Source organism: Phyllostomus discolor, chromosome 10, assembly GCF_004126475.2.
Source record: "Phyllostomus discolor isolate MPI-MPIP mPhyDis1 chromosome 10, mPhyDis1.pri.v3, whole genome shotgun sequence".
Lineage (NCBI taxonomy): Eukaryota > Metazoa > Chordata > Mammalia > Chiroptera > Phyllostomidae > Phyllostomus > Phyllostomus discolor.
Window position 1 is genome coordinate 29,020,448 of NC_040912.2, and position 27,940 is coordinate 29,048,387.

Here is a 27,940-nt window from a genome sequence, read left to right on the forward strand (position 1 = left end):
TCTGTAAATAGAGATTGTGGAACACATTATCACCAGCCCTTTTATTCCTCTCAGCATGACATTCAACTTGGAAATAATCATAAGAGTTTCTGACAAACAACTTGAATTGCTAAAAAAACCCCCAAGGCATTTCATATTGTGCTAGCATTAAATAATGGGCATTCAATAAACTCTTGAAATGAGCTGATCTAATGTCAACTTTCTCTTAAAGAATTTCATTACCAAGTATAAACAAGATGGCATAAATTTAAATACATTCTGTCAATTCCAAAGAATATTTACTTTCAATGATTCTAATATTATGAAACAGACTTTGTAATTTTTTCCCTATATTTCCCAATCATACTAAATATACTTTGTAAGAAGTAAAAACATCAGAAGTAAACATCTCATTTGCCTATAGAACGTGTTCTCTTTGTTACATTCTGCAGCCATTCTGCCTGATGAGGCTCCTTGGAGAATATATTTTTCTTACTTATTTTTTAGTTATATTTATTAGTGTCTTTTCCTTAAATTCAAAAGAAGAAAGAAAATAACTCAAATTTATTCTAATTTTGCAAACCTTATTTCAAAATGTATTCTCATAAAGCAGCAATTTTATTTCTTGAAATAGGAGATGATAAAAATCCATGACTCAAAATATACACAAAATGACATTTTTTCATTACTCATCCGTTACCTTGTAAGACCCAATAAACATCACTGGTCTTGGCCAGTTTTTCTAACAGTGGTGCTATGGAAGTAATGTTCATTTTATACTGAGAAAGTGCTTCATTGCTGCCGTTGTGAATCTTGATAGACCACTAAGAAGAAGGAGAAATTATCACAGAAAAATTAAGTATATAATTTACTCTACTGTCACAAAGCTTATTATTTTAAGAGAAGTCCCATTTTACTTTAGTATTAGAATAAATTATGGTCACATTATTTCATGAAATATGTGAAGGCAGTCAGAAAAAGCTAACATAAAATTAGGCTTTCAACGTATAACATTCAAGAAGAATATCATTTTAGATATCAAATATTGACATTTAACAACAAATTTTCTAAGTTCATGTCTTTTTAGTAAAATTCATTAGTCTCATTAATTAAATAGAAGTAGGAATTAAAACATAAGTACAATAAAGAATTCTATTTAACATAAGTTAACTTTTTCTTAGCATGCCCTTAAGTACGGAACGAAAATCATTATATAAGAATGCAGACAATAACTTACTGTGGCAGCTCCTGCTACAACCACATGGGGCTTTGCAACAGAATCCTAAAGAAAGAAAAATCTTTATAACAGTGTTATATGTAGTTCAGAGAACTGACACAATTAATCTTTTCCTTAAATTTAAGTTCTTCTTCCTTGAAAATGCATTTTAATTTTCTGGAGTTTCTTATTGAATTTCTATTATAACGAGATGGTACCCTTAAAGAAACATAAAGACAGATAACCAATGCCTAAAAAATCTTACATGGTTATAGAGGATGGCATGAAGCTTGTATGGGCAATTCTTCGGTGTTCTTTAAATACACACACACCACTACTGAAATCTAATATTGCCGAATGGCAGAATATCATTCTGAACTGTGAGTAAATGGCTTAAGAGTAAAGCTCTAGTATATTATGTCAGCCAATTCAAAAGTATTTATGGAATACATAGTTTAAGTGTTAAATAAAATATTAGTGCCCCAAAGAAATACTTTTTGGGGAAAGCTAAATCCAATATGTATATAACAAAATAAACTGATTATTCTGGACCACAATGTGGGAAAAAACCAAGGAGAAATTAGGTAGAAATCCCCACCAAATGCAAAGTGTACTATTAATAACCCTACCAATATTACTTTCTCTTAAATTAGCTCATTTTAATATAGATTCTTGCCACCTGTGATACAACGCAGGAAGATGTTACACAGATCTTATAAAACAGGGATTCAGACTCAGAAAGCTTTACAGGGTACTGCCGAAGCTCGGCAGGGACAAAGTCGGGGCTTAAGTCTTCTGACTCCTGGGCTCAGTGCACTTTCCACGACTCGGAAGACTCGACAGTACAATCATGTGCTCAAGAAAAAATTAAAAAGAAGAAGTTAGGAAAACATCTGACCCGTATAAAAAGTGGGTTAGTGTCTCATTATAAAGGTGATATATACTTTCATAGAAAGCTATATAATTAGAGAAGACTAACAAATTAACCTATTTCTTCTTCAGAGGTATTTCTGTTTCCAGTCTACTACCCTTAACCGATCTTTCTAAGTCTGTATCTTGTTTTGTAAGTGTGTATAATATCTTCTTGCCTATCTCATGGGTGGCAAGAATCTATATTAAAATGAACCAATTTAAGGGAAAAGTACTTGGTGGTCATTTTACATTATTTTATACCGAAACGTCTCCTCATCCCTAGGTGGCTCCTTTTTTCACTGTTCACAGTGGCTGTCTGAAATCTTATTTTCCTTATTCAGGTCCCTCTTGTCCTCCTCCTCACTTTCCACATAAGGGCTAATTCTCAAATTTCAAAGAGAAAACTGAATTCATCTAGCTGTATGTTCTTGCCTTCCTCCATTCTTACAACTTCACCCAAATACTCACCCAGCCTATCTTTCCCTGACAAGCAAGTAAAGAAAATATGTCTCTGTCTCTTCTAATGGGGAACCCTTTACTCTGTGTCTACACCCCCTTCCTTTTTACTCCTATGATCAATGCCACCCCCCTTCCCTCTTCTGCCTTCCCTTAATCTGCAAGTGTTAGTTCATCTTTCTCTTCAAAAAATATTCTCAACCTTTTCTCACACTCAGACTCTTTTATTTTGCACACTTAACCAACAGATTACTTGAAAGAACATTCTGCCTTCACTATGACAATTTCTTTCTCTCTCATTTATGCCTCAATTTATCATGTTTTGATTTGGGGCTTCAACACCCATTAAAAGTGCTCTCAGAGCCCACTGATGAACTCTGGACTGCCGAGTCCTGTCAGCTAGATTCCTCACTCCCAGTGTTGTGGGGAATTGCCCTGCCTGGTTTCAGAAGCTGTAATCCCTGGAGGCTAAGGCTGAGTAAAGGACCTTGGGACCATCAGCCAATTAGGAGACAAAGTTTATCTTCCTTGTAGGGGCACCACCTCTGCCCCCTTTCTCTCCACCCTGTTTGGCCCCGGGGCAGATGACGGGTTAGACAATGATGGGTAAGATTCCTCAAAAGAGGAAGGACCTAAGACAGGCATTGTTGTGAAGGGGCCCTCAGGGAAGGACTTGGGGGGCTACAGAAAAAGGGGGTGATGGACCCTCGCCCCTTGGCTTTGACGTAGCCTGAGTCCTTATTCTGTCTGCAAGAAGTCTCCTAATCTCTTGGCTGCCTTACTTCCCCTGCTTGACTTAAGCCTGAAACAATGCTGGAGGTGGGTGCGGCCCTGTGCTGAAAAGGGTGGGTTCCCTAGGGCAATAAGGCCTATGAAAGAATGCATAAAATCCTATGGAATCTGCTTTGCTAATGCCCTCAATTTACATGACAAGGGTCCAAGCAGGAAGTGAGTTTGTTCCCCAAAGTTTTATGGCCCTTTAGCTATCTGACTCTGACTCAGAATAAGTCCTCAGAGTTCTTTGACTGTTTTCTGTTGTTTAATCATTTCTGCCTGAGAATGATTGATGAGCTTTATGTATATACCCTGTATTCCTGTGCTAACTGAACCCAATAAGAGCCTGTTAAGGCAAGGGTCCAGGCAATCTCCTCTTGAGAGAGTGGCCAAGGTGCCCCGAAGCCTTTTCTCCTCTTGAGGGAGAAGCCGCACCGTCTCTTTTCCTCCACAGGACTTGGTAGTCCGTATGAATTTGTCTCGTCTCATCCATAATGCTGTGGGTCCCAGGACCCGGGGTCCATGTCACAGTGTGACAGCACTGACTATCCACTTCTTAAAACTCTTTCCTGTGTTATGTGACCGTCACTCTCTCCCCGCTTTTCCTCTTACCCCTTTCACTGCCCCTTCTCAGAATCTTTTGGATAGTTCCATTTCTAAACTGTCTTTACCTTCTAAATTCTCTGCCTATTCAATTTCTTCCATTCAAGTAACTTCAAATACCACCTCGGTTCATACCAAGCAGCTCACACTTCGTAATGACTACCATTCACCTACAGAATGAAATCTAAATTGCTGCCCCAGCTGGTGTGGCTTAGTGGATTGAGCGCTGGCCTGCAAACTGAAAGGTGGCCAGTTCGATTCCCCTTCAGGGCACACACCTGGGTTTCAGGCCAAGTCCCTGGCTGGGGGCATGCAAGAGGCAACTGATCCATGTATCTCTTGCACATTGATGTTTCTCTTCCTCTCTTTCTCCCTCTGTCCCACTCTCTCTGAAAATAAATAAATAAACCTTTAAAAAATCGAAATTGCTGGTTTCTTCACCAGTTAATTTTCCACCATTCCCATTTAAAACTTTCAATGGTTATCCACTAACCTCAAAATAAATTTAATCCAATATCCTTATTTTTAGAAAATACATGTTGAAGTATTTAGAAGTAGTCAAAAATGGAAAAAGTAAATCTATACCACACCAAATAAAGCTTAGGATGTTATAATCATTATCTGCTTAACTCATCTCTTATCAACTCTCATCCAAAATGAAGCACCTGATATTAACAACCAAAACCAAACACAAATAAAGGAGCCCTTTAAATTCTAGCTCCAGCCACACTGAAACTGCTGACGATTCCCTGAATGGGCTCTACTCTGTCTTCATCTTTGCATATGTTATTTCCTTCGCTTGGGACAACCCTCCCTTCTCACTTCAGACCCTTGCCTTTAGGACCACTTTTTCTGAAAATTAGTTTTGAAATCTTAAAAAATTACATTTAGTGCTTTTCCTCTCCAATGCTCTTATACCCTATAGTCCCCTATTTGGCACCTGTCACGTTGTTTCCTTAATTATCAATATTTGCGCTCATCTAGAAGCTCTTTGAGGAGACGAATTCTATCACGTTACCCGGGGAATCAACACTGTCTAGCCTAGTGCCTAAAATATTGCAGGTGATTTATAAATATCTGTTAGGTGAAAGTAGAGTTGTTTAAATTCAACTTTGTTTTTATGCCAATAAGCTTCTATAAGGCATATAACTTTATCTTTGTAACCCACAGTTCTTCTGGAAATATTATCTCCTCTGTAAAGCTTTCTTGGATCATCACCTAGATTCTAACCAACCCCATCCTGGATGCCTCCGTCTGTGGTGCTTTCCTTCATCCTTTGTGACTAACCTGGTGTTACCATTCATTTTACCATGTCATTCATCAGACAGTCTAGTCTCTACACAAGAGACTGCAAATTCTGAAGGCCAAGAGTGAGGCTAATTCCCTGCCACGTTCCTAATAACCAGCATAAAGCTAGAAATAGTACATAAATTAAAAAAATATGGATCTTTGTATTCTTAGGATCTAGCAGTTTACTATGGAAATAGTAAAAAGTAAATACATATATGGTCTTTAAAGAAATAAAACCAATCAATAAATAAAGCTTAGGTAATTACATGACCATCTACCTAAATAAGTTGAAACTTTCCTTTCCTCATAATCATAAGAGATTTTATAACAGAATCTGAAGCTCCGAAAACTAGTTTTAGCACATTATAAAAACTGAAAATCTGGAAATGTAATGCTATTTCCAGGTTAATAAAAAAATGGTTTTCAAAAACAATGGTTTTCTGTAAACTTGCAGAACTTATAGATTACACTACACTGATGTTTCGTTGATTGTGAATTTCTACTACTTTAATGAATATACTGTCAGGTCGACTACAAATATGAAACATTTTTAAGTCATTTGAAATACACACATAATATTCTACACCTCTGGACATTTAAAAACTTACCAATAAAAACAAAACACAATTATGTGATACTCTAATTTATCAGAAACTTGAATTCTAGAAATTGTCTGCATGTTTGTTTTTTGAAAACTTAAACACATTTTCTCGAAGAAACAAAATTAGAAATGTTGACTAAGTTCCCACCAGATTGTGTGAAAGCTTATTTTGTGTATGAAGTGGTTGCAATACTAAACACTTACTGTGGAAAGAAGCAAATAAAAGTACCATTGCAGCACAAGTAATTAAGCAAAATAAGGTCAACAAAATTGAATACTGTTTTATCCATCCCAAATGCAAATCCCTCTGGGAAAGAATACAGTTTTTTTTTTTAAAGATTTTATTTATTTATTTTTAGAGGGAAGGGAGGGAGACAGACAGAGAGAGAGAGAAACATCAATGTGCGGCTGCTGGGGGTTATGGCCTGCAACCCAGGCATGTACCCTGGCTGGGAATCGAACCTGGGACACTTTGGTTCCCAGTCCGCGCTCAATCCACTGAGCTACGCCAGCCAGGGATAGAATACAGTTTTAATGAAAGGACTGATGAGGAGCTATATAAAGACTACCATGGAGATTCTAAACTGGACTTGTAGGAACTTAGGGGTTTTCTGACCTTAATAGCATGCTTGTCTTTATACGCAATTCATCTTTGAACATTATGAGTCAAATATACTAGGCTTGACTTCTGGGTCACAAACGTAACGATAAAAGGGAAGAAACTAGGCTATCAAAAAAAACAAAAGTTTCCCAAACTTTTTGGGCATGAGTTTGAAGGAGGAAGTAGAAAAATACTCCAAAAAATGTGTACTGTGATAGAAAGATTACTTGGGTAATCTGTTAACTGAACTACAGGCAGTAACAGAAAATTTTAAATCTGGGAAGTATAGTATGAGCATAATTGCCCTAGAGTTGGAATGGTGATAGTGGAGATACTGTATCAACATACTTTCTCTTCTCAGTAAAGTGAGAAAACCCACCCAGCATAGCTCAGCTGCTATCAAGAAGGCTGTATAAAGTACAGGAGAGAGGGATAGCTGAGGGGGGGTGGGGGGCAATGAGTGCTCATGAGCTTTTAAAATTTGGTTGTACAAAACCAGAAAGACCTCTATTTTCAAATACAGACCTCAGTCCACACTTTGATACACTGTTTCATAGAACCATTAACTTCTGGATGCCACAGAAAATCCTAAGAAACATACAAGAAAAGAAAAAATCAAAGAAACTGTTATATCCACCATTCAAAAGTAACATTAACTTATTTCCTACACAGTACTTAAAAGTACACTACCACCTGTTGGTTGTTGGAGAGGAGGGGGGAGGGGGCTGGGGAAAGGAGGCGAAGGGATTAAGTTACAAAATAGTAGTGGGGATAGGAAATATAGTCAATAATTATGGTGCCAGGTGGGTGCTGGAATTATTGGAGGGAACACTTTATAAAGTAGATGACTCTAATCACTATATTGTATACCTGAACCCAAGAGAAAATAATATTGAAAGTAAATTCTAACTAAAAAAAAAAGCATTACTAAAAACTTGTATTAAAATAAATCTACCATTAAGACAGCTCAAAACTAAAGCCAAATGCACTATATTTAAAAGGTCTGAACAACTTACATAATTCATTTCCTTATTAAATCTATCTCTAGCTACCAAAAAAAAAAAACAAAACTCAAGAAACAAACAAACAAGACCACCTTGACTGTGCATTCTTCCTCTCCCACCTCAATTTGGCGAGTTTCACAACAGTTTTCTTGTTATGCTTTTTTCTAATCTATTTTCCACATTTTAGTCAGAGTAACCTTTTAAAAATCTAAAATCTGATCTTGCCACATCCCTGCTTAAATATTCAAGGAATTTCAAGTGCCCTCAGGATAAGTTCAAGTCCTTGAAGTTGCTAAGAAGGTGTAGGATCTGCCCTCTGCCTAGACATTCTGCCTCTTCTCCTGCCTCCCCGCCTTGGCTCTGCATACCCTCTCAGTTACCAGGCAGCTCCTGGAATGCTCTGCCAGTCCATTTTCTCCCGGACTTTGCACGAACTGTTCCTTCTGCCTAAAAGGCTCATAAACCCTTCCACTGAGCTCTTACTAATCTTTGAGGTCTCAGTTAAAACATCACTTCCTCGAGGAGGACAACTACTTTTCATTTATTGCCTTGAATATGCCTAATGCCCCACTTTTTCCCTTTTGCCACCCTTATCCCCCATTTATTTGTATGTACAGAACTATAATGATCTGCAAGCTCCACTAGGTCTAGGATGGTGTTTTGTTGTCCACCCTGTATTCTCAGTATCTAGGAGAGGTCACTGTGACTAGTAATTCAAAAAATTCATATATATTCTTTTACAAACATGAATCTTGCACATATACTGGTTTCAAATTATTAGGTTATTTTTTCCTGGATTAAATACCCGAGAGTCCAAAATTTTTATTTTATTACACAAAATAGTACACACAATTTTCAATTATTTTGCTATTCTTATCTACTCTCAATACACTGAAGTATATTTAATATAGACAAAGCATTAGCTGTTCTGTAAATAAATGAACAATGGATATAGTTTTGACATTATAACATTTTGCTTACTATTATATGAACTTACCACTTTGACTGATGCAATCTTATCTTCAAAAGGAATGTTTTCGTGCTGCCATAAAAAAGGAGACACCAGAAATAGTAATGTATAAATTTTATGTAAATAGTTCTCCCTTAAGTTGCTTTTGTCAGTTTATTTATGCATCGTATCTCAATTATCTATAGTCAATCTGAAGAGGGAAAGAACTGCTCAGAACACTAAAAAGTAAGCGACACTAGTTAACTTGTGTACGTGTGCTGTTCCACATCAAAGATACAGTTCAAAGATAAAACCTCAACTACCAATACAAACAGATATACGAACATGCCTATATAAATGATCTTTTTGCCAAGCTTGCCATGATTCCAATTTAGTCCCAGTACTATTATCTATGGCAGAGACGAACTGCTCCCCTCCATTTCCCGAGTCCCTTTCAATTAGACAGGACAACACGACTAGTTCCAGCCAACATAACATGGCCAGCTGCAACGTGGGTCGCTTCCCAGCTGGATTTCCCAGGGCAACTGTTGAGTCTCTAGCTTCACCTGATGCAGAGACAGAGGAAGATAAGTGTTCCAAGTGGTAAAACTAAAAGAGGATAAAAATCCCCCAAGAGGAATCCCTGAGTGATTGCATGGAGCAAAGGAGCAAAGCCTCTCCTGGGACGTGCAGCGTGAGACATGATCGTCTGTTGTGCTAAAATTCTTGTGCGTTTTGTTGCTGCAGCAACATCCAATCCACTCTCACCAATGTCCAAGTACACGTCCTATCTGAACCAGAATAAATGCATATGACTCTAGGTTATTACGGGTTTCACTTTGAGGACAGCACATAGTCTAGCTGTAGAAAAAATTAAAATCTGGAGACAACTTCTTATAATCAAGTGTTTCATATAAAAAAAGAAGTCCTTTCAGGGTTAAAAAGTTAGAGTGGGGTGGAGGATAGAATGTAATTCCTAATTCCTAAAGCCAAGGTCGAACTGTGTTCATTAATTTAGCTAGACAGATAGCATTTATTTTTATATCTATGTGAAATAAGGTTTGCTTTTACTAACAAGCTAACTTTTAAAATTCTTGTTAGTCCTGCTCAAGCATCATTTTTTGGATGGACTCCTGGGACAATTACTCCAATGAAACTTTAAGGTGTGTTACATGAAAAAAAGCTTTCTTGGCCAAAAAAGTGTGGGAAATAGTGGGTCAGACAGAATCACGCAGGTAGACATTCCGTTCTCCTCCTCCTACCCCGTCCTGGACTTTTTAAAACTCTCCTCAGAGAAATAATGTCATGAACTTTCTTTTTCCTCCTCTTGTACAGTTCAATTAATTCAACTCACCCTTCTCTTCCTTTATTATTTTAAGATAACATCTGATATGTACAGACAAATATGATTCATGTGTCAGTCACAAAGCACAGTAAAAATACACACATCCTTTGAACCCATGGCACAAATTAGAGCATCACCAATACACTGAATGGCATGGGTGGACCACTCCCTCTTAATTCCTTGCTTTACCCAAAGGAAACAGCTACCTTGAATTTTATTTACTTTTTTATTATATAGTTTTGTTACCAGTATGTGGCTCCTTAAATAATACATTGTTTAGTGTTAACGTTCTCTCCAACTTTCAATTTTGAAAAATTTCAAACTTACACAAAGTTGGCAAAGTTGACAAAATTATAATGAACTTCCAAATACCCTTTACCAACTAACCTGTTCCACGCTAGCTTCATGTCTCTCTGTACACACACACACACACACACAGTTCACTCTTTTGCAGAACCATATGAGAGTAAATTGCAGATTTAACACTTCACCCTTAAATACTTAAGCATAATGTGTCCAAAGAACATGGACTTTCTCTTACATAACTGTAATACTACAATCCCACGTACAAAATTTGACATTGATAAAATTATCTAATCTAAAATACAGCCCATGTTCAAATTTCCCTAATCTCCCATTCCCTAATCTCCCAAAGTCCTTTCCAGTTTTTATACTTTAATCTAAAACTCAATTAAAATCAGCTATTACATTTAATTGTCATGTCTCTTTAGCCTCATTTAATCTAGAACATTCCCTGGCCTTTAAAAACACATACATCAATTTATTGTATCAATATATGTTGGGAACTGCCCTGCCTGGTTTCAGAAGCTGTAACTCCCTCATGGCTAAGACTGAGTAAAAAGACCTTGGGACCATAAGCCACTAAGGAGACAAAACTTATCCTCCTGGCAGGGAGGCAACCTCTGCCCCCTTTACTTCACCCTGCTTGGCCCCTGGAGGATGGCTGGATAGTCAATGATGGGAAAGATTCCTCAAGGAAGGAATAACCTAAGACAGACACAGTCACAAAGGGGCCATCAGGGGAGGACTATAGAAAAGGGGTTATGCACCCTCACCCTTTGGCTTTGTCATAGCCTGAGTTTTCACTCTGTCTGTAAGAAGTCTCCTAATCTCTTGGCTGCCTTACTTCCCCCACCTGACTTAAGACTAAAACAAAGCCAGAGGGGTGTGTGGCTTTGTGCTGGAACAGGGCAGTTCCCAGGGATGATCAGGCCTACAAAAGAATGCATAAAATCCTGTGAACACTGCTTTGCTAAGAATGCCCTCAATTTACATAAGGGTCCAAGCATAAAATGAATTTGTATCCCAAAGTTTTATGGTCCTTTGGTGTCACTCTATCTGACCCTGACTCAGAATAAGCCCTTATAGTTCTTTGAATGTTATCTATTCCTTGATCACTACTGCCTGACAATGATTGAAGAGCTTCACATATACACCCTGTATTCCTATGTGAACTAAACCCAATAGAAGCCCATTGAGAAAGAAACTCAAGGCCTTTCTCCTCTGAGACTGGCTGGCCTTTCCTCCCCATGCAGATCATGTCTTGGTAGATTTATTTTCATCCACAGCGGCTGGGAGAGCTCTGCTGGATGGAGCTCCCCCTCAAATATACATCAAATATATCAATTACTTTTGTAAAGTCTCAGTCAGTTACTATGATACACCAAATCCAGATTATAATTGGCACTGACAGTTACCTTCATTTATATGTCTCTTAATACAAATGTAGAGTTTCCCTCCCAATAGTTCTAAAGCAGTGATTTTCAACCTTTTTCAACTCATGGAACACATAAAGTTGTTACTAATGTTGGTGTACACACACCAACAAATACGTCTTTTGCTGATGTATAGGTGACGTATAGGTGATCTGACAAAAATAGGTGAATTTTGATTCATTCACACCAGAGGGCTATTGTTGTGTTGGCTGGTGTAATTTTTTGTATTTGACAGTCTAAGGGAAAAGAGGTCAGTGCCCCTGACTAAGTAGTCAGGTATCGCACGTTTTAAACATTCTTGCAGTGTACTGGTTCCAAATCGCTGTTCTACAGATTCATGGACTATACAAATGTTCATCCTCACATGATAAGACAATTATTTTCTGAAGTGTTTGTAACAATTTAGATTCTCATCAACAGTTTATGAGACACAGACTCTCTAATACATCTCCTCAGACTTCATATTCTTTGGCCTTGTCAAATTTAATTTCTGCCACAAAAGTAGGTGTGAAATGGTATCTCACACCCTGGCTGGTGTGGCTCAGTGGACTGAGTGCCAGCCTGTGAACCAAAGTGTCGCCGGTTCAATTCCTGGTCAGGGTACATGCCTGGGTTGTGGGCTGGGTTCCTGGTGCAGGGTGCATGACAGGCAACCACGCACTGATGTTTCTCTCCCTCTTTTTCTCCCTCCCTTCCCCTCCCTAGAAATAAACTAAAATCTGCACAAAAAAAAAATGTACCCTCATTATGGTCTTGATTTTCATTTCCTTGGTTAAGTATCTTTCAGGTGGACACTGGGATTTATGTTTTCCTCCTCTGTGAAATGTGTGGTCATACCTTTCCCCTTTGTTTTCTGTTGGGTCATCTTTTTTTATTAATTTGTGGCTCCTTACATCTCTCGAATACACATATTATAAATATCTTTTCCCAGTTTATAGCTAGTCTTTTTTCTTTAAGGTATCTTCTGATGAACAGATACTCTTAATCTTAAATATGTAAATTTATCTATCTTGTATTTTATGGTTAATACTTTTGCTTCTTACATAAGAAACTTTTCCCTACTTGAGGTAATGAAGATATTCTCTTACATTTGTTTTCTAAAGGTTTCAAAGTTTCAGCATATCTGTTACTTATTAAGTCTATCATGCAGGTGTCTATTTTAGAGCTCTCCATTCTGTTCCACTGGTGTCTCTGTTTAGCCCTACCAACACCACAATGTATTAATACAGAGTTAAAATTAGTCTTAGTACTGGAGAACAAGTCCTTTCTACCCTGTTCTTCAGCTCTGTTGTGGTTATTCTTTGTCCACTGCCCTTCCATGTAGAACTGATAATCAACAAGTAAAGTTCCACAACAAATTCTACTAGGATTTTAATTATGTTGCACCTATAGATCAATTTGGGAATAACTGACATCTTTACAATATTGAATCTACCCATTCCAGAATACAGCATATATCTTCCATTTAATTATATCATTTTAAGTTATCTTTGAATAAAATTTGATTTTTTCCTGCATACAGATCTTTCACATTTGCTACATCTCATTCCTATATACTACATGGTTTTTGTTACTATTACATATGGTATATTTTAAATAATATTTTTGAACTCTGTATTTCTGTCATGTTGATATGCAATTAATTAACAGTTTTATTGAGTTACTATAATTTTTGTATGCTCATCTTATAATCATCTCTTATTAAAAATTTTACTATATTTAATAAATTTCCTGTAGATTCTTTAGAGATTTCTATATAGGTAATTATATCAGATGATATCCTGATATCATCTGAGTTTATTTCTTTCCAATGCTTACATCTTCAAATTATCTTTCCTTGGCTAAGAACCTCTAATATGATGTTGAATATAAGCAGCAATAATGGGCATTCTTGTCTTCTGAATGTAATAAAAATGTGTCTAACATTCACCATTTACTGTAGACTTCTAGAAATTTTATAGGAGTAAGTTAGAATAGAGGAACTTAACTAGTAGAGAAACAGTGGTACCAGTTCTTTGAAATCTTTGGAACTTTTTTAATGGCCCAATAGACGGTCAAGAAAGGGTCTATGTGTACTTTGAAAAAATATATTCTCTGAATTTTCAGTATATTATTTAAGTATTGAGCTATAAGCTTACAAAATCAGCCTATTAGTAGTCTCCTATATGTTCACTAACTTTACTTATTTTTTCTATGATTATTTTCATGAACAGTGGGCAGTTAACCCACTATGCTGGAGAATTTGTCAACTTCTCATTGTAATCATATTAATTTTTTCCTTATACATTTTAAGACTAATTTATTAAATGTCTGTAAGTTTCAAATCATAGTGTTTTGAACTTTTCATCATTAAAAACCACCTGTATCTCTGATAATGCTTCATCCCTTAAAATTTACTTTGTCTTATATTAAAGACTTATTTTTCTTTAGTACTTGTCTGATAGATAAATTATCATACCTGTGATAATTTCCTTCTGACTTTCATGTGAATATTATTGGATAGTTCTTTAGTACCTTCTTTTAATAAAGCATAGAAAGACATTATTATTTTATACAGGCATTATTTGTTTAGATTTACATAGACGTTTAATATTTTCTTTAACAACTGTTTCTTATACTTCAGAACCAGTTTTTCAGAATGATTTCCCTCTTCCCTGATGTTTACCCTTCAGAAAAATCTTTAGAAAAACCCTTATAGTTTTTATTTATCTGAAAATGTTCTATATTTCAAGAACAGAGAAATTTGTATCCTAGGTATACAATTCTAGGCTGAAACTTATTTTCCCGCAGAATGTTAAAGACAGTACTGTCCTCTGGCTTCCAGTACTACTACTGAGAAGCACGCCGGCCCAAAGCTTAGTTCTCTGTATAGTGGCCGTTGCAGCTATTGGCGTCTGTCTTCAGGGCACCCTGAGTACCTACTGTGTGCCCACTGTTACTGTTCCCATATCTGCTTTTGCCTCATAGTGGTTCCTTTTTGGGGAGTGTCTTCCATTTACTCGAAGTCTAGAAATACATTACCAAGTATTTTTTTAATCTAGGATTTAGCTGGTTTGAGGCAGAAGGGGCCCCAGAGTATCTAGCTTGCCCGCCAGCTGGAAGCAACACAAACAGCTTCTTTACTGCAAGGCTTCTCCAGTTTTTAATATCCTAACCTAAATTAAAAACATCTAAGAAAGGGATATAATATCCAGCTCTGCCCAAACTTATTTGACCAGAGCCTCTCACAGAATTAGTCTTCCATAAAATATCATTTGAAAAAAGTCCTGCTCCAAAGTTTCTTTTAAAACATTTTTCCCTCAACACAGAAAAGAAACATATTCAAACAAAGAATTACCTTCAAAACTTCTATTCTACCCAAACAAACCCATACCAAGGCTAAATCATCATCATCATCAGTGGCAGCAGCAGCAGCAGCTTTTACAATATGCCAGACTGTGCTAGGCACAAGAATGCAAATAATAATAATAACAACAAACTCTGTCCTCAAGTTGTTCAGAGACAAGAGAACTAAGTAAAATACAATCTAGCAAATGCTCCACTACCAGTATGAACTAAATAGTTCCTCAATAACTAAGACTGTGACAAACTGTCTTTGTCTCTTGTTAAAATGCATATAAATTTAAATGTATCTTGCTTGATAATTGTGATAAAAATAAAATAAAAAGTGGACTTTATAATTTTCCATTATTCAGATTTAAAATCTTTATTAGTCCTCCCTGGTGAACAAAACCTCCAAGAGCCTAAGGGCTCTTCTCACAAGAAATGGTTCCTAAAAATCCAGTATCCACTCCCATCATCACTCTGTGTCAAGCTACTCTGCGTCAAGCTCTGCGTGAAGTCCTAGTTGTGAAATCCCTGACTTTTCAACTCCTTACCACAGGGCAAATTGAATGTGTACAGGCAGATTCTCATCATAAATTAGATAAAACAAGATAGTTCCCCTATAATTCTGAACTTTCTTGTATTTCACTTTTCTCTCCTTGCCATTGCCCACTGCCAATCATACACAGTTGAAGACAGGGGTTCGAAATTTGGATCACTTAAAAATGGATAAACAGAAGAATATGATAGTTCACAAAAAATTAACTATTAACAAACATATAGATGATCATACTTGTTAGTTTTCAAAGACACACACACACACACACACACACACGTGCGCGCGCACACAATCTTCTGGTTACTTTTTTTTCTCCCAGAAGAATGACTATACTGAAGAAAGGTATATTTTTAAAATAGGAAATATTTTATAAAAAGAGCATAGATTTGTAGTTACATTGTTGTTTCTATTTTGTAGCATGATTGGCCAGTGCCAGTAAGGCTGCAGGAAATGCGGCCTTGACATACATTACTTAGAAATATTTTAATGATATAATAATTTTTAAAGTTTTTATATATTTAAACACCTAATATTTACATGGTAGAGATTCCATCCTAAGGAAATAATTTAAAAAGCAAAGTTTTCAAACAAAGATGTAATTTAAAATGTCTTTTTAAAAACTGCAAAGTGAATAAATAGGAAACTTCAAAAAGTTAAGAAAAGGGAAGATTATATAAGATTATATTATATCCACTCAATAATATGTTGGCATTGTGAAAATACTTACACTGATTATTTAATAATATGGTGAGTTATGATAAGTAGTGGAGAAATAAGACATAAAATTGTACATGCTAAAAGATTACCATTATATATTTTTTAAAGGGACAAAAGATATATGGCAAACATTAAAAGGAGGATAAGGATATTTTCTTTCTAAGAAATTTTTAGAAGTTTTTCCATGAAAAGAATTTACTATTTCTGAATACTAAAAAAAAAACAAGTTAATAAAAGGCTCTCCAATACCCACTCCTTCTTCTGTTTCCTACTGTAGCAAATCGTCCCTTTCCCTGTACCTCTCCCAAACCAAAGTGAAACTCCTATAGTGCCTTGCCTTAATGTGAGGATGCACATTCCTCCTAAAACTATTCAGCTGGCTAACTTCTAAAACAATGCCTTAGTGAAAAGAACAGAAAAATTTTACCTTATTTCCTTCTTCTTTGAACTGAGGATTAATTATTTTTACAAATGAATAAAATAACTGACGAATTCTGGAATCTCCAATAAATGCAATATGTTTATCTACAAGACAGTTCTTTGCTTCACTGAAATCAACAAAGAAACATTAATTAAAGTAAATAAAAGCAGCATATTGGCATTTCAAAGCACACAGTTTGTGAAGAAAGTAGTACAGGATGATTATATACATAGTAACTACGTTGCTTTAAAAATAGGTGGCCATGTTTGTTTAACCTACTGGCTCCTGTGTGATCAACCAACCTTAGTTAACTCCCAACAGCTCCCATTTAGCAAGTCTTTAAGATGTACTCTAACCATATCAGGTGCTTTATATCCATTATTTCAGAATAAGTCTATGAGCTATCCAAGTCCCAAAGCAAGAGTCCTTCATTCAAGGCCTTTTGCCATGGGCCTATTTATTTTTCACCTGAGATGAAACCGGAGCTGTCTCTGAATGCTCCTGGGCAGGAACCTTCATTTGAACTCAACTCCACCCCTATCCTCCTTCCACAGTTCTCTACCACCATACACAGAAGTACCATGGAGTGCTTTCTTTGTTTCACCAGCCGTGTTCCACTGGATATTACCACCCATCACAGGGGAAAAAACAAACAACAAAATGGAGAAACCTTACCTGATTTTGTATTTATGCATCATACAACTATGAGGTTGCCAAACTTTCTCTCCAAGAAATCTGCCACTTGAAAGAAGGTATTCACACGAATCATTACCTGTAATAGTTAAACACAACAGCATTACAAAAAAGTTAAATCTTTGTATGTTGGTTATCTGACCCCATGTAAGCTCTTTGAGGAGAGAAAGTACAAAGTCTTTATTCTTCACTCTATCTTCTAGGTGCCTATTACTCATCCATGAGAAATGTAAATATCAATACATTACTATTCAGGAGGATAAGAGCCACTAATAACACATACTTCACACTACAAGAGACCGACTCCCTAGCCTCTAAATGCTACATTCACTGCCTTGGCAGTTCTTTCTGCTTCAGGTTTTCTTTCTGGGGATATCATCTCAATCACAAACGAGCCTTTACAATTACCATTCCTACTTCTAGCTGGGAAAGAAAAGCTTAAGGGATAAAAGAGAAGACTTTGAAAATGACTTCTTCCTACTCAAGTATTATAATACATAGCGCATTAGCATATTTGGAAACCCAGTTAATACTGAAATATTTTATAAATCTACTCCCTGAATTTCACAACTTCCTTGTGAGCATGTTACCCCATTCTGTAAATGTGTGAACAGAGAAAAGGACTTATTCAATAATCTCTTAAAAAGCTTAATGAAATTTCATTCTTTTAGAATATTACAAAGACTTAAAATGATGTTAAGGTGGCCAAAGATATACATAATAGTGCCAGTAACAAATTGCAGATTTCATAGTTATTAATAATCAGCCTCTCTACTTCTCTTGATTTCTCTTTCCTTCCTGGAGGATGACCAACCGACTCCTCTCAATCTGGTGGAGACAGTCAGTTTTCCATGGAAAGTTCCACACCTGGGACAGGTAGTCACCCTTCCTCCTTTGGCCGTTTAACTGTACATTATCTTAAATGGCTTCACGGAGTTAAAAAGGGGGGTGGAGGCATTTAAAAAGTTCAAATACGGCAAATGGATGAGGGAAAAATAAGATGTTTAGATTAGCCATAGGGTTATAATAAAAGATATGTATTGTTTAATTTAATCTTGAATTCTTACAGTCAACAGCATACTCTATTTGCTTTACAAATAGCTAAGGTCAGGATAGGGAGTCTGATGAGAAGAATATCACAGAACAAGAATTTCACCGAATCACTCAGACCGGAGATAGGAAAGACCTAAAGGTATTTAAAGTAGAACACATTTTTTTTTTTCAATCCAGCTATCTGTCTAGTCAACATACAGAGATGAAAGGCAATACAAATGGAAGACAGGTATGTATAAAGAGTGAAAGTACTGTTACTTTAGTGTCAGAAATTCTAAAACAGAACAAGAGGGAAAAATAACAATATTGCATTATTATACTAGTGGGAAACTGGATAAGAAAAGCTGAGTATCAATTATTAAATTTTTGCAATTATATATGTAATCTGTGTAGGTTTTCTGTATTTCAAAGATTTTTTAATAACATTTTGCTAAGGAAACTATAAATAATCAGTTCTTAATTCTTTACAATTATTAAAAACTAGTTCTAGTTCCAAAAAACCAAAAAACAAATTTAAGCTACATAAACAATCAAGGAAGAGTAAAGAAAGAACTATAGGATCACATAATTAAGTTATTTTCCTAAAGACAGCACTCCTGCTGCATTCTTTTATAATGGCAATGCAGCAAAATCCTATTACTAAAATTACACTGAAAGTTTAAAATTAGAATGAAAAGTCTATATTTATAGCATTTCTACCTCTTTAAATAGGTCTATTAAATAAAAAGTTATAAGAAGTTGCAAATAATTGGGTATTAATTCTGTAAAGTTTTTTTCTCTCTTTAAAAAAAAGATTTTATTTATTTTTAGAGAGAGGGTAAAGGGAGAAAAAAAGAGAGGAAGAAAAAACATTAATGTGAGGCTGCCTCTCATGCACCCCCTACTGGGGACCTGACCCACAACCCAGGCATGTGACCCGACTGGGAATCGAACTGGTGAGCCTTTGGTTCACAGGTCAGCCCTCAACCCACTGAGCCACACCAGCCAAGGCTGATTTTTGTCTATAATGTAAGTCCAAACTGAAACACACCTTGATCAACATTCAGTGTGTGGGATTATGTCATTTGTTAACTGTCTATATGGGTTATCAATAAGATTTTCTGTAGAGGATGTACCACAGCAGCATCTTAAAAAAAAAACAAAGTCCTTTCTCCTACTACTCACAGATTGTTTTTCAGTAGCTCAGTGGGTAGAAAGCAACATCTCTAATCTAATGAACCCATATTAGAAAAACCCCACAGCAAAACAGATTTGAAGTTGTCACTAACAAATAAGCACTGCAAACACAGGATTTTGAGGCTATACTTTTTCCAGGGAAGAAATTCTTAATTTGCTAATGAATGGTAGTTGATGATGACTCTTAAGATATTTTATGATACAAAGGTTTTTTTATAGTCCTGTATCTGAACTTAACAGTTTCTGTACATCAGCTAGGGTCCTGTCAGAAGCCAGGAACTATACCAGCTGTTTTAATAGATAAAATCTAGTATAAAGAATTGTTAGAAGGGTAAAAGAATTATTAACTAGACAATTGAAAAGAAGAGACTGGCATTTTATATTTGTCAGTAAAATAAAGTAACCTTGTCTAGAAAAGAAAACTCCACAAAATTCCATACTCCAGAAGCTCTCCTTTGCTGGGAAAATATTTTTTTTGGATCAAATCAATAAGCACAAATCTAGATGTTAAATAAGTTAATGTGTCATATTTTTATTACGTATACTAACTATATGTAATATACACTGGCATGTTATTTTCCTTTCAAAATTTACCCAGAAAAAATCCCAAACAAAAGAACACAACAACAAAACCAGTCATTATTTTCAATTGCCTCATATAATTTTGATAGGTACTTGAATACAACCAGCGTGAGATGAAAGGTGCCGAGTGCTCAGATAAATCAGGCTGTGAACACACACACACACACACACACACACACACACAGGGCAACTAGAAGTACAGAATCATCTACTTCACTATATCCAATAGTAAGATTATCTGATGAATGGCTGTCTTCCTCTTCATTGTTATCTTAAGCAAAAGCACTCTCTTTTGCCAATCTGAAGTCTCAGGTTTTAAGGCATGATATTTCTATCATAGAAAGATACCCAAAGCAAGCAAAATAAGTAAAACAACAAGTTTTTAAACAGCTGAAAAGTATGCAACTGAAGAAAACATCTGTTGTGCTACAGGGTAGCCTCTGTTTTCAGATAGAATGCTGCACATTTGGATGAGTCATCCTACCAAAGCTGCCTGTTCCTTTCTACCAACCATGAAAATTCTAGGTCATAAAGTTTACAATATGATCTGTAGTATATTTTGTTTGCCTAAAACTCAACAAGTTATACTTCAGTCTGTGCTGAAAAGTGACCATTTACATTTTTCTTTAGACAAGCTAGGCATGCCTCATTACAAGCAGTGTCACATACATTGCATTTTTCTATCAAAGGAAAGTCTAAGAGACCTAGAGCTACTTTTTCTCACTTTAATTCCTGAAGCCTTGAACTTACTTTTCTCCAAAATATGCAATATGTAACATTTGCATTTAATATGTCTAGTGATAGGAAGGAGTAACATTTCAACAAAATTAAAGCATTATTAATGCTTTATTTTAAATGCTTTAAAGCAAGTTAAAATGCAAAGTTTAATGCAAAATTAAAGCAAGTTAACATTATCAATTAAAAAACTGAAATATATCTGTATGGGAACTACCCTCAAGGCAATAGATACTGGCCTTTTGTCAAAGACATAATGTTTTCAAGTTGTAACCATAATATTAATGGACATTTTGTGATTCAGTCATTTTAGAGGCTGATAAAAATATTTTAAATGTAGTTAAAAGCTTAATTATTTTAAAACACCATTCAATTATGTGAAAATAATAATGCAACAAAAACCTACTTTCTAAATTTGAGATGAGAACATACTATTAGAACATGAAATTCAATTAAAAGCAAAAATTACCAAATGCAAGGAGGAAAAACAGAAGGAAATAAAGACTTTAAAAACCTATTTATACAACAATTATTTATGAATTTAAGCTCTGTGTGTTAAGCTTTGATAATTTAAAGATAAACATAATACCCTTGGAAACGCAAGGGTTTTGTGTGAAGACAGATACAAATTATTACAATATAATGTGATAAGTATGTAGTAATTGCTGTGAAAACACTGAATTCCCAATTCCTACTTCTGTGGTGGTGACATTTGAACCAGACCTTGAAGGCAAAACCTGTACTTTCTCTGCAGGAGAGAAAGACCACTGCAGGCACAGAAATAAAATATCTGTGAGGTATGTAAAAGGGCAGAACATATTTAGACTGTGAGACTGGAGTTTAGGAAGAAGAAAAAAGAAAAACAGGTGACAAAAAGTAAGGTGGTTAGATTTGGAAGTTCTACATGTGTAACTTTTAAAAAGTCACTTTACTGGAAAAAGAACAGGAAAACTCTTGGCCGGTACTGTGAGGGTGAATTAGTGTTTCCGAATGGTTTCATCCGTGTCCTTCTGGAATGTGCTTTCCCATTCCATCTTCCGTATACTTCGCCACCAGGTGAGAAGCTCTGAGAAAGGCACACCAGACTGTAACAGAATGGCTTGCGGCGAACAGAGTTCTAAATCCTACCTCAGTCAGACTAATTTACATCCTTAAGCAATTTACCCTCATGACTCATCTTTAAAATGTAAATAACACTGTAATTCGAAGAATCTAAGAGCATTGATTATAAGACACATCATTATTTTATGTAGCAGTAGGAAAAAATGTTATCCATTAAACTTTGACATTCAATCAAAGATTTAAAAGCTCATCTTGATTACAGAAGTGCTCTAAACAGGCCGGGAGGAGGACTAAATATGGTAAAGTATATCTACCTCACAGAATGGTTATAAATACAAAATGAATTAAAATAGAAAACCATTGGAATAGTAGCTGGCATATAGTAAGCGTTCAATGTTAGTATGTAGTGTTTGCCAAGCTTTACTTTCTGCTGTATATAATTCTTTTACTTGCTGTTGTTTGCAAAGAAAGCAAGATACTGAGTATGTGAATTCTACTGCATTCACTCTTCCTTGCCTATGCATACTGATGTCCACACATTGGAGATTTTATTTTTATTTAATTTTTTATTATATTTTATTGATTATGCTATTATAGTTGTCCAAGTTTTTCCCCCTTTACCCCCTCCACCCAGCAATGCCCTACTCCCTCAGCACTCCTTCTACTGTTCACCTCCAAGGGTCAGGTGTCTAAATTCTTTGGCTATTATACCTCCTATGTGTACTTTACATCCCCATGGCTAATTTGTAACTACCTATTGGTACCTCTTAATCCCCTCACCCATTCACCAATTCTCCTTCTCCCCACTCCCATCTGGCAACAATCAAAATGTTCTTCTTATTCGTGATTCTGTCTCTGATTTTTTTTGCTTAGTTTGTTTTTCAGATTCAATTGTTGATAGATATGTGTTTTTGCCATTTTTTGTCATACTTTTGATATTTTTAATATACAGACTAAACCTCTATAGCTAATATAAGTCCTTTTTTAGTCTAAAGATGTGATATTGTTGTTTAAGTGTACAGTTTATCTTTGTACAAAGGGCTTTGCATCTGAATTTGACACTGCCAAAGCATAAGGATGGCTAAAAAGTTCCTGGGAAGATTATTTTTCCCAGTCTCTGGCTCAAGTTCTTGACATTCAGTCTGGGCAAGTACACACACCAGGTGTTCTGCTTCACACTCAAGGAACTGAAACACCTAGGGAAGCTGATGACTAGATTCTGGAGGAGGCTTTACAAACAACCCCAGATTGCTACACTGACTCATAAAGTTCCATCTGACATTCTGTTTTCCTTGCTGATGACAGATCTTGAAAAGATGAAATAATCTAAATATAGTCATTAGTATCCACACTTATCTGATGTAAAAGCACAATTAAAGACGAGGAGAGGGTGTGGAAGGAGAAAGACTACATGTTTACCTTTAAGAATAAGGCACCAAAGTTACAAAAAACTGAGTTCAATTACTGTCATCTTATACCCAACTAGCATATGATTAATAGTTGTTAGAAAATCTTCAAAGTTATCACAAATGAATACATCAACATTGCTAGTTTTATTTTGCATAGGATCTGTTACAGCAACTGCGGATGAACCAGAGCCCTCCCAAGTCATACGGCTGTGATCTTACAGGAGGCTGGAGGAAAAGGGCCAAAAGGGTATAAAAATTTTATTTTTAAAATCGATTTAGTTTGTTTATACAAAAAGCTATTCATCCAGTATGATACTACAGTAAGATATTTTTAATCCTCAAACATTGGAGAAAACAAAATAGCAAAACTGATCAAAATGTTCTACATTTGAAAGATTTCCTGGGATGAGAAGACAGCTCAGATTCCAGAATCCAGTTTACTGGATACTTTGCCAAAGTGGGTGTGAAGTTACTTAAATGGCAATAGCGTTAAATGCCCACCTGCCCATTACATTCCATCTTGACCAATCTCACAGTCACCAAGAATGGTCCTGACAATGGTTTCCATAATACTAAGCGCCAAAAAAGAAAAGATCCTATCATTATTAATCTCCCTCAGCCTGTCCGTCTCTCTCCTAGGAGCATTTTTACAAATTTTTAAACAAATCAACCAACAAGGATAAGTAAATATTCCTTGATCACTGAAAGGTAATTCGTTGTCAAATAAGGAGGTCCTTTCCATTTCCCCTTTACACTAATCTCAGAACCAACAGCACAGGCCTCCTTTCAAACTGCTTCCAACTTGCTTCCATTGCCCACCTGGGTTACTGTCAACTACTAACTTCTTTTCAGGGATCTGCCCCAGTGCCTTTACTTTGTAAAAAGTGTGCAACCAGAACCCTTTAAACATTTCTGAATCACAAAGTCTGGGTGACACCTCCTCTATTTGGCCAAGGGCATTTTTTGCCAGCTGTTGTCTCCGGTGGCAAAGGAAAATGAGGGCGGCCCTTGCTGCTGTCCAACAACAGGTTGGCCCCGCTGTTGCAGGACAGAGACCAGACCGAACAAAAGCCAGGAGCCGGACCCCTATCACGGAAAAACGGCGACCCCACTATATTTGGAAGTGTCCCCGTGCAGGAGGCCTTTGCCTGCACACGCCCCCGGCTGGCCGCGAAGCCGCCGGTCCACCTGCCCGCGAGCCCCCGGCCTGGCGCGGCTCCCTGCGCCCCGCTCACGCTGGAGCCGGGACCCCGGCAGCCCCTGGGGCCAGGCCCGGGTAGGCGGCCCCGACCCCAGCGCAGGCGGCTGGGGGGCCCGGAACCACGGGGCCTCGTCTTGTCGCGCCCCACACTGGGGTCCGCTGCCTCGGCCGAGCCCGCCTGGCCCGCGGAAAGGGACACCTGGGGGAACGTGGGGGCACCGCCTCCCCCGCGGGCCGGGCGCGGGGGCGGGCGGGCGGCCGCCTGAGCGTGGGCGGGTGTTGGGCGAGGGGGCGGCCTCCCGCCGCCGCGTCGCCTCCTCCCCTAGCCGGGCCCGGGGGGAGGGCCCGCTCACCTCGGTAGCGGCGGGAGGCGAGGTGGCACACTGCGAGCAGCAGCACGGCCACCAGCGCCAGCACCTTGGCGCTTCTCACGCTGAAGTAGTGGTTGATCTCCCGCTTGCCCAGGTTGTAGGCCAGAGCCGCCATCTTGGTTCCTCCATGACAACAGTGCGCGGCGGAGCGGGGAAGGGGCGCCGCACAGGGGCAGCACTGGGGCTGCCGCCGCCGCAGCCAGGCGAGGAGCCGCCGCCAGTCTCCGCGGCCGCCACCCGCGCCTCCCACCGAGGAGCCTGACCCCGCCGCCGCGGCGTCCCCGACCTCCGCCTGTCCCTCCTCGGCCCCAGCCGCCTGGGCGGCCTCCCCCCAGCCCCGCCGCCGCTGCTCCGCCGTGCCGGTTCCCGAGGCGCCCTGGACGCCTGTCTCCTCCCCTTCCTCCTCCTCCCCTTTAGCCTCCTGCCTTAATAGCGGCTGCGCCTGCGAGGGGGCTCCGGATGCCCGGGGCTCCGGGGTCACGGGCCCCAGATGGCCTTCTAGGGTCACCGGGTCAGGGGCGCCGGCGGGCGGTAGCCGTAGCGGTGGCGGCACAGACATAGGGCAAGAGGAGAGGGGACCGGGGGTCCAACCGCACCGGAATACGAGTCCTGGAACTTTCTCCTAGCTTATTGGCTTTTACCTGAGCCCAGGTTGGGGCAATAAAAGTACAGTTCCATAAGAAAAGTACACATCATGCCACTTCCTCCTAACCTCCAACACACTTTCCTGACCTTTCTAACCCTGGAACCTGCCCAGCGGGGAGCCAAGGCCACCCCGCTGTTACCGGTGCTTATTTTCTGGCTGTCTGGCCCATGTGGCTGCCACACGACGCCTTGTAGTATTGAGGCTACGCATAAGAAGTAGCTACGCATATAGCATTAGCTCTCAATTCACCACCTTGGCCCATTTCTCTTGTAACTTTTTTTAAAAGGCCTCAGTTTGCCCAGTTCCAGTGGGAGAAGATACATCCAAGTACGGGATGAGGTACAGAAGATACAACAAGGTACAGAATGAGCCTAGCTTAGTGTGGGTGTTGGTGAGAAAAGAACCCTCACTCTATTTTACACAAAGGTTGGCTAGGTGGGTGTGCCAAATGTAAAGTGTGCTCATAACAACCATTCCCACTCCTCAAGTGGGTTCACACTTTGCAGTTATCAATAAAGTGAGCGCTACTTTGCCCTATTAAACGCTTGTTTTCTACACTTCACCCTTCTTTTATCCTATTTTATTTTCTTATTTTTGGCCTTGGCCTGTATTGCCTTCCAGGTATATACCTAGGAATGGTTGTTGACGTTGCCTTCCTTTCTTCTTGCCTTGTTTAGCATGAGTCATTGGTTAGCTGGGTGTTTTCAAGTATTCTTTACAACATTCCCATTTAGCCATTCCTGAGCTTGTGTTTACAGGCCCCTCTGAAAATTATAGAATGTTAGATATGAAGGGACAATGGAGATCTTGTCATCCCAATTCCTTTCATCCAAGGACTTTTTTTATTATGTTTTCATCCAGGAACCCATATCTTGAAAGATTTTGTCGCTTAAATGAAATCACATATATCACTGTCAGAGGTGTAATGCTAATAAGCAATAAAGTTAAATAAGTGTACAAATAGTAGGCACTGTTCCCTGGAAATGCTCGCTTATTTTTGGCTGTCACTCTCCTAATCCAAAAATGATCACATGCTGGAAGAATTAAATCAGATATTGTAGGTATCGGATAACACTGCTAACAATATATGGTCTGCCAATCACATCCTAGGATGTCATCAACAGCAAATTAAAATTTCTGACCAGTGTGCAATAACCGTTGTATTAACCTGCAGAGTTGATTTAATGCTTGCCAAAAGTAAAGAAACTTGACTATTTAATTGCGATTTACAAAAAGGTTTATGAAATACTGTAAATAGCTTGTGGACCTCTTCCTTTTTCCACTGTAGCTTAAAGCTGATCCCTGCCTCAGCTCTGAATCTCTTCCTGTCCTCCTTTCTTGGGGTGTCCATGATTCCATCTGTTATCCCTATGCCCATCAGCGTTCTGTCTTTTTTAAACTCTCCCTCTCTCCTGGCTGTTTGCTTCCCACCACTCCTTTTGCTCTTTTGAGTGAAACACATCCATGGACTGTGTTTTTCTGTGGTTTACCTCTCCATCTCTCTTTCCTTCTCAGACAAGTGTGTGGAAAGAGGAGTGTCGACCTGGCTGTGCTGACTTGCTCCACTCCGGTTTTCCCTTCTAAATAACTTGCAGATGTGTTGTCTCCTCTCATCCCCTTGCTGTTGCCTTGGGCAAGTCAAATTTTCTTGCCTGACTTTATCCATTTAACTCATCTTGCTGGGTTCTGGCTCAAAAGTTGTCTTGACTTCCTTTTTGACCAGACGGAACTTTCTTTAGCTAGGATCTGGATGATGCTAAAAACTAGTTAGTGACTCCGAGTTTATTTGCCTACCACTAAACCCTGCAGAACGTTTACTGATGCTCAGTGGGTTACCTCACCTCTCAAAGGTGTGATAAAAAGAGGACCTCTTTCAACCTATCTTCTCAATGTGCATTATTAAAAAAACATATTTTACCCCCTTCTCTTTACTTAAACCAAATATTTATTTCCCGTTGTACCACAGGAAGCCACGAGGATAAACAGGACAGGAAAAGGAGACTGAAACGGAGCAGTCGGTGTGATAAGAGGAGCACAGGTTTGTTTTTTTCCCCTAAACATTACCAGTAGTTTCTTTTATTTCCTTTTTTTTTAACAGTTTGATGTTCATGCTCCACTGTGTTCACTTATTACTCTTTATACCAATGTGATTTTGTTTAATCAAGTATGATTGACATAACATTAGTTTCAAATGTACAATGTAATTATTTGATATTTGTATGTATTGCAAAATGATCACCACCATAAGCCTAGTTAATATAGTTAATGCATTTATCATAACACACAGTTACAATTTTTTTCTTGTGAGTAGAACTTTTGAAATCTACTCTCTTAGCAACTTTGAAACATGCAGTACAGTATTATTAATTGTAGTTCCCCCTCCCCAAAGCTATCTCTGTTATCTGTGCCCTTGATTGTGTCAGTACCATTGCATATGAGAACTTGGTCTCATAAGCTTCCTTCTTTGTTTCTGCCTTCAATTTATCCCTCTTCACTGTTTGCCCCGGAGAAGCTCAAATGCTTCC

The 27,940-nt window shown here is 38.0% G+C and overlaps 1 protein-coding gene across 1 annotated transcript in view; it reads right to left on the reverse strand.

Moving 5' to 3' along the window:
- The window catches only part of CASD1 (CAS1 domain containing 1), a 46,191-nt gene extending 21,073 nt beyond the window's left edge, over positions 1 to 25,118 (reverse strand). Inside the window, exons 1-7 of the mRNA XM_028525335.2 lie at positions 24,752 to 25,118; positions 17,163 to 17,259; positions 16,494 to 16,614; positions 8,434 to 8,478; positions 6,958 to 7,020; positions 1,217 to 1,261; positions 680 to 803 (exon numbers count right to left, since the gene is read on the reverse strand). Coding sequence (XP_028381136.1) covers positions 680 to 803; positions 1,217 to 1,261; positions 6,958 to 7,020; positions 8,434 to 8,478; positions 16,494 to 16,614; positions 17,163 to 17,259; positions 24,752 to 24,884 — 628 coding nt within the window. The 5' untranslated portion in view covers positions 24,885 to 25,118. The remainder of the gene's footprint in view (positions 1 to 679; positions 804 to 1,216; positions 1,262 to 6,957; positions 7,021 to 8,433; positions 8,479 to 16,493; positions 16,615 to 17,162; positions 17,260 to 24,751) is intronic.
- Between the last annotated feature and the right edge of the window lie 2,822 nt (positions 25,119 to 27,940).